Source organism: Micromesistius poutassou, assembly GCF_964030765.1.
Source record: "Micromesistius poutassou genome assembly, chromosome: 9".
Classification (NCBI taxonomy): domain Eukaryota; kingdom Metazoa; phylum Chordata; class Actinopteri; order Gadiformes; family Gadidae; genus Micromesistius; species Micromesistius poutassou.
The window spans coordinates 1,405,678-1,417,735 of NC_140279.1; the positions used below are offsets into that span (position 1 = coordinate 1,405,678).

General features: G+C 45.8%; 1 protein-coding gene across 1 annotated transcript in view; it reads left to right on the plus strand.

Moving 5' to 3' along the window:
- sbno2b (strawberry notch homolog 2b) overlaps window positions 1-12,058 on the plus strand; it is a 57,312-nt gene that overhangs the window by 2,666 nt on the left and 42,588 nt on the right. Inside the window, exons 2-3 of the mRNA XM_084473256.1 lie at window positions 9,656-9,924; window positions 11,256-11,344. Coding sequence (XP_084329382.1) covers window positions 9,814-9,924; window positions 11,256-11,344 — 200 coding nt within the window. The 5' untranslated portion in view covers window positions 9,656-9,813. The remainder of the gene's footprint in view (window positions 1-9,655; window positions 9,925-11,255; window positions 11,345-12,058) is intronic.

A 12,058-nucleotide genomic window follows, 5' to 3' on the forward strand; every position in this document is an offset into this window, starting at 1 on the left:
AGCACACACACAAATGTATAATAATGATGCATAGACTAAAGGTCTGATTTAAGAATTGTCTCCACTCCATCTGTTCACTTCAAAGGGTAAAGTCCCCGGCGCAATTCAGCCAGCAGAACATTATTTCGGGTTCAGCGATTCCACTTGCCTTAACCCCCACCGGTATACTGCCATCACCCCTGCCTTGAATTAAACCAGGGCTATAAATTTCAGTGTAGGCCGCATCTTGACAATAAATCCCTGGCTGTTCTGCGGCGACAATGAGGGGCGCTACGCAGCAAGCTGTGGACCGGGGCTCTGGGAACGGTGGAAGGAGCACTGGGGGAACACACACACACACACACACACACACACACACACACACACACACACACACACACACACACACACACACACACACACACACACACACACACACACAGTATGTCAGGCTAACTGTATGTTAAACCCGGTTTTACATACTCTCTCTCCATGCCCACCCCTTCCCAATCTGTGTCAGTGATACATTTTTACGGCCTGTAGGGTGATTGGAGCAAGAGTGAAAAATGTGGTGTGGGGGTTGGTGCCGGTGGGGGGAGTGAGGAAGGGCTGAAAGCTTAGATTGTGTCCTCTGCTTTCCTGGAATCGGGTCCTCACAGTTCATGTATTAATCATGGATGCTCCGTCCATAGGGGAGAGAGACACAGGTCAGCAGAGGGAGAGAGGGTGCATATGGGTGACATGCTTTTTTGGAAGCAATGTGACTGTAGTTTTGCCTCTCCATTGGCGTGTCTGAAGAAGCAGATTAGTTAAATAACGACTGTTTCAAAGCTCCCTATGTTCCGTGTAGGGGCCAGAGCTCCAGGGTGTGTGGGTGTTTTCCCAGGCCTGTAGGAGAGGACTGAAGTGTAACCAAGTGTTCCCTGCTCTGCCGACCCCACTGGCTGCATCTGTCCATACGGTTGACCGTGGAAAAAGTGTGGTAAAGCTCTTCTGAGAAAAACCCAGCCGATGTGATTTAAAAATGGGACTAATCCAGGGAGGTATTAGTCACCCTACTAGTGATTGGGTATAAATACTGTGTGCCTGTCATATTCCACTTATCAAGGGGACTTATCAAGGTCGTTTAAAAAAAAAAATTAAATGCAAAACTAATCTAGATATTTTGAGGGTTGGATAGCTGTATGTAAACGTTCAGTGAATTATTTGCAGTGGCGAGGCCTATAATGTGTTTAATGTTTTGTCGAACAGTCCTGGCATAACACTCGAGAGCTAAAAGAAGAGCATAGAGGATGGAGATGTCTTTTCAACCAGGCAGGGCATGCGGTACCAAAGTGAGATTGCCCTCTGTGTTTCTCACTGCTGCATAGTGTAGATTGACTGACTAATATCACTGACTGAAGCAACCCAGTGGGTTTGAATGACTGACTCTGGGCTGGGTACTGCAGCCCCAGAACCAGAACCACAGTCTGGTTCTGGGTCAGACAGTGAGAGAGGCAGACGCCACAGGAAGGGTGGGACAGAGGGCTTGGGGAAACTATTCTACAGGAAAAAAAACTAAGTAGAAACTCCTGTATGGAGCTCTACTTAACAGATAGGAAGAGATTGTGGTATTTAATCAAATGCTAATATTGGGTTAATTTTAATGAATGCGATAAGATAATGCTTAGTCTAAGCATTAATAAGCTACCTCTGCTCTGGTGCGACCTTAAGTCTATTTGTTAATCATGTGCATTGAGCAGCAGTGGCCTACATCTGACCTCATGTCTGGCAATTGCAAATCTGCATGGCAGTGTCTTGTGAAGTTGTCCTTTCGTTAACTTTTCATCCACAACTGGTGAGCAAAAGAGCTAACTGTGGTGAAAGAGGAAGTTTTTAAGAATTACGTCTAGTGAAAGGTGGACCACTTTTACATTTTGTACAATACGCTGGCATGATGGAGTTAACCTTTTTAATGAGGTCAAAGCCCACACACAGAAGTACAGTCTACACTGAGTCTAAGCAAGAGCAATTTTAATATGATGTTTGTTTTAATAATGTTTTCCATGCCAACTGTGAACCTTGATTCGTATAAATTAAACCTATAGGCAGCCATCCTTTTAATCAGGATGCTTCATTTGTATCACTTCAGCTTTTAGGAGTTATTTAGTAGGGTAAGCTCTATTATACTATTACATAATATATGGTTTCTGGAAAGTAAAGGAAAGGGGAAAAACGAGTTGTGCCACATATCTGAAACGGCCGGATGTTTTTATGGTCTTCTTTTCCAGCCACTCTTTGGACACCTCCCTTTGAACACACCTAGAGAATGTCTGTTAACCTGGCTAGTCGTCGTTGACCCAGAGCAACCAGGAGATTGCTTTAGCTCACTCAGCCCTTTGTATGTCATTATCCTTCTATCTGTGCTAGGGCGAGCTGGATGACAGAGCAGAGGAAGACTGGCTAAACGGGGGTCTCTCACACACACACACACACACACACACACACACACACACACACACACACACACACACACACACACACACACACACACACACACACACACACACACATCAGGTTGGCCTTTGATCTATTCCTGGTAAACCCGTGGCATTAGACGTGTGGATTTGGTGCAGTGTCTGGTTTAAATTAGCACCAGTGAGCCACCGACCGCACACCAGCCTTTGTGATCTTTCGTCTTCACAAAATGGGATAGCTGGGCTCCAGCTAAACATGGCCAAAGAAACGTGTTCATAGCAAGCCACCTGACGTGGAGTTGAATGGATGGTGATCAGGCTCTCGGGCTGCGTGGCTTCAAGCTAATGTCTGTCTGTATGCCGTCTGTAACAGTAAGGGGGGCTCTGATAGTGTGACGACGCTCCAGCTGGGATGACCTGATTTGCGGTGGAGAAAGCCGTGAAAGAGTAGACCATAAACAGCATCTGTGAATACCAACAGTGCGAGTGACAAATACATGTAATTAATGATGAACGCATAGAAATGAACCTCCCTTTATGACAATATCATGCGTTTAACAGCAAAGGAGTGTTCTACCACCTGTTTAATTTGAATTATTTTAGCCGTTATTCTGATGTTATTTAGACAGTGTCTATGGAAAGGACTAGGAAATGCAAAAGTCTCATATATATATTTTTGAAGTTGTTTTTGAAATTGAAGTTGTTAAGCAATGGTAAAAAAAAAAGGAACTTTAGGTCAGCTGAAATACTCAAGGGAACATGTGAAATAAATGTGATTGCCCAGTGAACTGTCTTGGGTTTTGGTGGAGGGTCTAGGGTTGGCAGCTTGTGATTGCCTCTGCCAATCACAAGTTTACTCGTGATTTCAGAGACTATCTCTAGATTCTCTTTATGATTCGATTTTGGTCACAAGGCTGTCAAATCTGCCTAGATATCAGGGTTCAGATGTCACCGGATACCTCGGTTTAATTTGTAGTTTGTCATTATTGCCATACATAGTGTGTTTTAGTCTTAGTTCATTAAAGCCTAATGACTAAAACAACCTGATAGTTAGCATGATACCTTCTCCTCAGCTGTGCTCGTCTCCAGGCTCTGATTCATAAATATTTCAACAGGCCAAACACAATAACTGCTACCTCTTAAAGCACAATTTGTTTCCGTTTCCCTGCTTTTGATAAGCCTACAGATCTGGTTACACACAGTCATCTGATCATTGTGCTCTATCCTGTGACCTCCCCCAACTTCCTCAATGGACTGGTGTGTGTGTGTGTGTGTGTGTGTGTGTGTGTGTGTGTGTGTGTGTGTGTGTGTGTGTGTGTGTGTGTGTGTGAGTGTGAGAAAGGTGCTAATTCATAATGCAGGTTGTTTTGAATGACACCCCTGTGTTTCTCAAGGAAGTAATTTGTTCCATTTTATGAATATTTCATCACTGGAGACGTATATGAACACAGGCCCCCTGGAGTACCCATATAACAGCATCTTCTCAACCAGATGTAATGGTGATGGGAATACTGGTCACCATCACCTACTGACTCCCAGTTGCATGGCAACCGTATATGGAACCGTATATGGAATATACCTGCCAACTGTCGTTTGCATTTCAGACAGATGTCAGATGTTAGTTGCAGCGTGACAGCAAGTGTGTGTGTGTGTGTGTGTGTGTGTGTGTGTGTGTGTGTGTGTGTGTGTGTGTGTGTGTGTGTGTGTGTGTGTGTGTGTGTGTGTGTGTGTGTGTGTGTGTGTGTGTGTGTGTGTGTGTCCGTCCCTGCTCAAAGCGTGTCATTTCAAAGCGTGCCTGTGCTTTTGTCTTCACCGATGCCTCGGCCCACTCCAGGCCGCGTCTGAGGACGCATAATGAGGACGAAGGGGAGCGTGCTGTGGAAGGGATTTCCTCCGTGTCTTAGAAGGGATTTAATGCCAGGGCTCAGGGAGAAGAGACCTGAGAAATGTCCCTGGGAATCTGGGTAATGCATAATAGAGATGGCGAAGGGGGGCCAGGCCAGGCAACAAAATGGCAGGCTTATGTGGAGTAAAAAATATTTTTTTTTTATTGAAGTATATCAATATAACAAAATGGTATTTTGTAATGGAAGGGCTGACGTTTGTTGGTGTATGATTGTCATCTTTTTGTGTGTGCGCAAATGTTCAGGGTTATCTAGCTAAAAGGATCTGCGGCACAAATTCAACACATAAGTCATGGTGATCCAATACACCATGTGAGCGGCGCGTATGTATTCGTCGCTCGCACATTCATGTGCATTTGTTCGCAACCTGGCGCTCACCAGAGGAAGTATGTTGATGTCAGAGATGGCGGTGGTGGTGGAGGTGGCGGCGGCGGCGGAGCTCCTCGCGAGTGCTTAGCCGTGACTTAGCCGGCTTAGGGAAGTCACACTTCCCTGGATGACTTCCATGTGCTCAGCCCGGCGCAGGCCAATCAGCATGCCCTCGCTGCACACACACAGGGGGATGGAGAAAGAGAGATATTCTCTCTCTCTCTCTCTCTCTCTCTCTCTCTCTCTCTCTCTCTCTCTCTCTCTCTCTCTCTCTCTCTCTCTCTCTCTCTCTCTCTCTCTCTCTCTCTCTCTCTCTCTCTCTCTCTCTCTCTCTCTCTCTCTCTCTTCCCCCCCCCCCAACTTGCTCGCAAAGCACATGTTTGCTGTTGAGCTCGCCAACATGTCTTGACGGCGGTGTCTTGTGCCTTTTTTTGATGTGACAGAGACCCTGTCGGTGGTTAACCAACTCCCGGGTGGCAGGCGAGTGTGAGGGGCTGACTCGGCTCCGGCAAACCGGGCCCATTAGTCGTCCCCCCCCCCCCCCCACCCTCGAAGGGAAACGTGTTTCACTCCCTGGTAATAATGCTTTCCGGGTTTGGCATTCTCATCACCGCAGCGTCTTGGGTTTTGACAACTTATTTTTAATGGTATGGTTCAGCGTGAGGCCACCCACAGGGCTCTGGGCTGGGAGGGTCCGTGGGATTTAGAGGTTAGGGCTAGTAGGGGGGTCTGATGCAATGAATAGATTGCACTCCATAGGGGGCTGGGTATTCTCGTCCCCCACCGGTGCCTTTTTTGATATTTGTTTCTTCATTTTGCATTGCCCTTTCCATGGATCTACCTGAACTGTTGAACATGTGTAATTGCAGTGCAAGTGATTTAATATGTAGGCCTATTTTGAATGTTTGATTGAAATTATTGAAATTATTCATTGAAATAAGCAGCATTGGTTGTTAGGATTGAGTAAGGGTCCTGTAGGTTGGTTGTTTTTCTACTAGCATTATTTTTTTTAAATGTGTAAAGAGGTAATGACACTGAAAAAGGATTTCTAACCGACAGCCACCTCCTAGTAATTAAGTAACCAGCTTCTCATGATTCAATTGGCTTTAAGTTTAAGTGGATTAGACAACCTCCATGCAGACACCCAGCATCGACTTGTCGTGACCATAAACGCTCTTTTCCCCAGTAAAACAATTATTGATCCAGCCCGTGGATACCTTTGGTGCATCGGAAGGTACCGGCATCTCATATTTTTCTGCCATGCGCACCCGCCTCTGCACTCATGAAATGAATACCACCAGGGTGTTCTAGTAAATATGTGTACTGACAGGAAGGGCACACCTGGGGCTAGTCCTCGCCGTATGATCAATACCAATTGTCTTGAGATACTTTGAGTAGGAGGGGCAGGGGGGACGGGGGGGGGGGGACGGGGGGGGGAGAAGCCATCTGTTGCTAGGAGACTGTCGGCTATCGTTGGTGCTGGCGGCCGGTAGGTAGGGAAATTGGCGAGCGGCAGGAGGGAAGGGCCGGGTAGGAGCGGGAAAAGGAGCGTCTGGGATGCTGGGAATGACTCCCAGCGTCTGGAGAGAGAGAGAGAGATGGAGAGAGAGAGAGAATGTGGCCGGGAGAAGGACAGAAAATGTCCACTTGAGCCAATAAGGTGATGGACTGAAAGTGTTGTGTTTGTCACAGTGTCCGATGAAATCACCTCTGTGTGCCTGAGGAATTTATTATATCTTCGACAGCCAGAACACACACACACACACACACACACACACACACACACACACACACACACACACACACACACACACACACACACACACACACACACACACACACACACACACACACACACACACACACACACACACACACACACACACACACACACACACACACACACACAGAGAGAGAGTGCGAGTGCCTGGGGTGTAAAGCACCTTTTAACTCATTCATTTCCCCCCCAATCATCAGCCACATGTGATTTTCCCACCATGTTTTATCGCAGCAAATGCCACGCTGAAATTCCTCAAAGCAGATTGTTTCTTTTTCTGTCTAGGACAAAAGGCCAACACCCTTCTTACCGTGTGCTAGCAGAAGATATACACAACAAAGGGTCCGCTATGCATTTGATGCTGCCCTAAGCGTGTCGCAAGGAGCCTCACAAAGCCACTGCTCACTGCCTCCATCCTCCTTCACCTTGGAGGTATAGGGCCCAACCTTGTGTGTGATTGTGTACCAATGAATATGTTCTATTTATCCTGGTCAATTGATATTTAAGTAATACAAATACACGCATGAACGCATGGCAGTTTTCTTTCTTGGATTTTACTCTAAACAAAGATCTTGTGAAACGGGAGTGGAATGGTTTGTCAGGGTTCGAGATATGGTGCCTTGCGTGAAATTTTACACCGATTATTTTGGAGTTGCCTCACTGCCAGTACAAAGTTCTAGTAGACACAGCGGTCAAGTCTTCTAAACCCCCACCCTGCACCCCATGTGGGAGTAACACCCCAACCAGACAAAGCCACGTTGGCAGCCTCGGGGGGGGTGTGTGTGTGTGTGTGTGTGTGTGTGTGTGTGTGTGTGTGTGTGTGTGTGTGTGTGTGTGTGTGTGACGGTTTTGGGTGTGGATTTGTGCATGTGCTGCTTGACGGGATTGGATTCTAGGTCAAACGTCTGTCTCAAACACAGATCCACACTCGCACACAGACACACACTTAAGACCTTCTGAATTAGACCCTCATGAACTCCATCAGGATTTATTACTGTGGTTTTGTCCCCTGTGACCATGTCTGGCCCACGAGGCCTTGTTTGGGGGAGAATAGACAAAGAAGGGTGAGGGAGGGGGGGGGGGGGGGGGGGGGGCATGAGGGGAAGGATTTGATTAGTTTGAGCAGAGGGTGCGAGATTGACTTTACACAGACATCCTTTGTCGTGCCCAGCAAGCCTTGGAACAGAGTGGTTGGGTTTCAGTGGCCAGTGATGATGTAGGTTTGTTTCAACACTTGTAAGGGTTCCAGACGTGTGGAACTCCAGCTGGACATGTTTATTTGTAATGTGTGTCTTTTAGGAGAAATTCAGAAACATCTAAAATGGTTGGTTTTGTAGCCTTTGTTTTTCGTGTGAGAGTGAATGCAAAATGGGATTTATAAGTTGGAATCCATGTCGTCACATGCACACGTGATGATGATGCCAGGGTCAAAGGGTCACGTGTTAGAAGTTACGTATGTCTAAAGAAATAGTTCATGGCAGCGTTGACGCCAACTGGAGGCGTTTCGTTCAGTGACGAATATGATTGGCGTGATAATCAAATTAGTGGAAAGTGCATCTCGACTACAGCATTGGAGGAGGTCCAGTAGGATGATGGTGTTGTCCTATTGGACGTTGGGCTTAAACATCCCCAGTATCCCAAATTCAATAGTTGGTACGAGGTGCCATCATGGCCTGTGTCAGTCACTAAACTGTATTCCTCACAACTACCACTAACCACAACTAACACTTTTTCCTAAGTAAAACCCAAATGCTTCTGAAATGGCATCAATGTTTTTGCATACATTTAGCGTCAATTACTTCCATCATCATTTGTTTTGTCTTCCCGTTCTCAAACCAGTGTCGAAGGCCAGGGGGAGACGTAGAACAAAGCGCAGTTATGGCATGCGTATGTTTTAATGAGTAGAGCAATGTGACGACTTGACGTCTGCTCAACCCAGCTGCTGATTTTGAGTGAAAAAAATGGCATTGCTGTTCTTTTATTCAACAATTGCCGTAATGGGTGACCTCTAATGCTTCGTGGGGAGAATAAATATCAGTTGCAAGCATGAGCATACCGGCCTTTTTCGGTCTGTTTGCCAAGTGATTTAAGAGCCGGTACGAACATAACCGAGTCAATTGTGTTGTTTCCTGAGATTTTTCTCTCGAGCTGAATAGATGATTGTTGGTGTACTGTAATTCATCTTGTGCAATATAACCAGTTCATCCGTTTAGAGGACAACACATGCTGGCATTATTCTGTCCTTTCATATCATATCTGCTCCCACTTCACAGCAGCAGAATGATGCACAAAAAAATAAAATAAAAAGTCAAGCCATATTATTTCATGGCTGCTTCTCTTTTGTCCGATATTTCCCAAGAACATTTTTTTTGGTAGATGGTCTTATGTGTTGTTTTTCCAAATGTAAGCCAGCCACATTCCCCCCAGTTCTTGGCTCTTCCTCATAGCGAGTGTCCCCGTCTCCTACTGTGGCGGTAATGAGTTCTCTGATGGATGCACCGGCCTAGTGATGTCAGACGACAGCAAGCTAATGACTGCCGTCACTCAAAAACCAATTGGCTTCCTCCATTCTGCATTACAAATGAGCCCTCCGTTCAATCGCATGCTCTGCACCGGGTAAGGCGAGGGACAGGGGGAGGGAAGACGGTCTCAGAGGAGAATCAGTGTTGTGATTATGGATGGACTCAATTTTGTGCATACTTTTGATCCTTTTTTTTTTTTTTTTGTTTGTGGTTCAGGTTTAGCTCTTTGTTCGTGTCTGTGTTAGTGCTCTGTCATGCAGAGGCATATGTCTCTAAATGTATGCTAATGCATGTCTGGTCATGTCATCATCCGGTGGCGTGACAGCGCCCTGATGTAAGATGAGTTGGGATGTTTTTCCTTCTCCCCCTGTGTGGGCACGGCCTGCATCATGTTATCTAAACGGAGAGAGCCCTGTGCTGACGTCAGACTCATAGTTTCCCCCAGCTGATCCTACAGCCAGATAAAGAAGGTCTTAAAAAAAACCTGGCCACTTGTGTACTTTTATCTTCCACATGATTTCATAACTGCTCTCCCTAGACTCCCATTGCACTACGCTGATCCTCATCTCATAAACAATGTCGCTGTTAACATTTCCAATGTTTATTTATCTTTTTTTTTCCTCTTTTTTTTTGGTCTTTTCACTCTAGGTCATGGAGATTATTTGCCGTTAAGACGTACTTGCTCAGACGCAGAGCGTGTGTGTACGTGTGTACCTACGCGTGTGTGTGTGCGTGTGCGTGTGTGTGTGTGTGGTCGGGCAGTAAGGATTTAGTCAGCTGGTGGTCATGTGCGGAGCTGCGGTCTGATGCCCACCCTCTCCTCAGCGTTGGCCATGGACGGGGACAATTACCTGCATCCAGAGGGCCCCCAGCTAGACGTCAGCATCTTCCCGGCAGCCTCCCCTAACAACATGGAGGTATGGTTCGGTTTCACTCATGTTGTCAGGGGGGTTTTCTATGTAGCGGGGCGGCGTAGCTCAACATTACAAAGCAATTGTTCATGTTGTGATAAAAGCACCAAATCTGGCAGATGTGTTGATAGATATATTGAGAACAAAATTGGATATTGGGCCATCACACACTCACACAGCCTTCAGAATGGGTCAATCTGCAAGGGCCCAATCTGCAAGGGCCCAATATCCAGATTTCTTCTAAATATACTGTATTAAGCTATATGTGTACCAAATTTGTCACTTTTATCACAAAATGAACAATATGTTCGCTATGCCGCCCCACTAATGTGATATTGTGAATCTGATGTATAAACATTTTTTGTGTATCATTTTTTAAACAGTAAAGTCTGTTAGAATGGCTCTTAAAATTGTTGTTTTAAATGATATTCATTCCGGATGTTCATCTGAATGCTCTGAAATGGTATCGACAAGCAAGTAGTAGCTTAGCAAAGATTTGACATTTGGCTGAATGAAAGCTGCATATGCCATGAGCTCCATTGCCGTGGTCTGCTAGAAGACGCACACATTGCATGAATTCAACGTTTCCCTCCCGTCGGTTGAGGCCTGCCACTAAAGGATGTCGCAGAGAAAAGTGATATCTTCGTCGAGTGAACCTTTCTCTTCTGTCATCAATTGTAGGTGCTTTGTAAAACTCGAGACCCTTTGGAGGAGCGCAATGGTTTGAGGACTACAACGACATGTGTTTCACACTCACAGCTTGTACCTACCACTGTTGTGGTGAGGGTGGCTCGGTTGCACGTACAGGGCACAAGCCCGGTGGTGTTTCTCCACTGTAGACCTTCGGTGAACCTCATGCAAAGCGTGGTCCCTCACAGAAGCACTTAGTGGTGTGGTGAATGGAAAAGATCCTCTGTAGGAACTAGGGCTGAACGATTTGGGGAAATAATCGAATTGCGATTATTTAGACCAATACTGCAATTGTGATTTAGAAAGCAATTTTTCTTTTTAAAGTTCCTTATGTTCTGTATTATTCACTAAACACAAGCAATAAATCATTCTATAGTATGACCAACACAACATTGGAAGCAGTCAAGTTAAGTCAACATATAAACTGCTCTTTCCTTTAGGCCAGGCCTATGTGTTGAGATTAATTGATAAATACTGAATCTTACTATTGCAAATTGCAACATTTGCGATTTGCAAACCGCGTTCTATTATATCGCGATGTCGGTTTTAATTAGACCAATTGTTCAGCCCTAGTCAGATCGTTGTGCCGTCATGCGTCCACCTGCCGCCCCAGCTGACATGCGTATGTGTTGCCTCCTGCCTTCCAGAGCTCGATGTACGGCTCCTCCGGTCCCTGGCGCTTCTCCTCTCAGCAGGCGGACTACAGCGCACACAGCCCTATGCAATCTGGAAACCAGTAAGTTCATTCACACCTACGGCTGTTGCATGTTTTTAATTCACACCTCGTTCAGTTCTGACGCAGACCTGATGTTACTTACGGGATGGAATGAGATGTCACGCAATGCTGAATGCGCTGGTGTTTTTTTGTTTTTTTCTGCTGTTTTCTTATGACTCTGACATGTGGAGACTCAATATAAGTGACTGCGTGAACAGCCTATGGTACACATAGGCGCTGACATGAAGCCACAGTGTAACACTAGCCCCGTCTGGTAACACTAGCCTGTTACCCAACAGCACTGTACTGTACTGCTTGTTCCGATTGTCCTGCACCTATAAGCTCACTGTCCTACAATCCTTCTATGTTTAAAAACCTGTGGGAGGCATTCAAGGTCCTTTTATTAGATTGCATTCATTTCCTGAAGTAGGCGGCTTCATGTCTGTCTTTCCAGAGGCGGGGGGGGGCATGGGGGGTAAATCTAAGCATCTTGCAACCCTTCCGCGGGCGTGTTGTCCAATGAGAGGGCACCCTGTTCTCATACATCCCTTATCCCTTTCCTCCCACACTGTGAAAGCACACCATGGACCCAGAGTAATTTTAGTTTGAATATAGGGGGGGATTGACCAATAGATAGGTACTTCCTGTTGTTGTGATAATATATAATTTATTTTGTATACAAGTATGTTACATAACTTTTTATGAATTTCTTGCGCCATATCGCTTGATCATTCG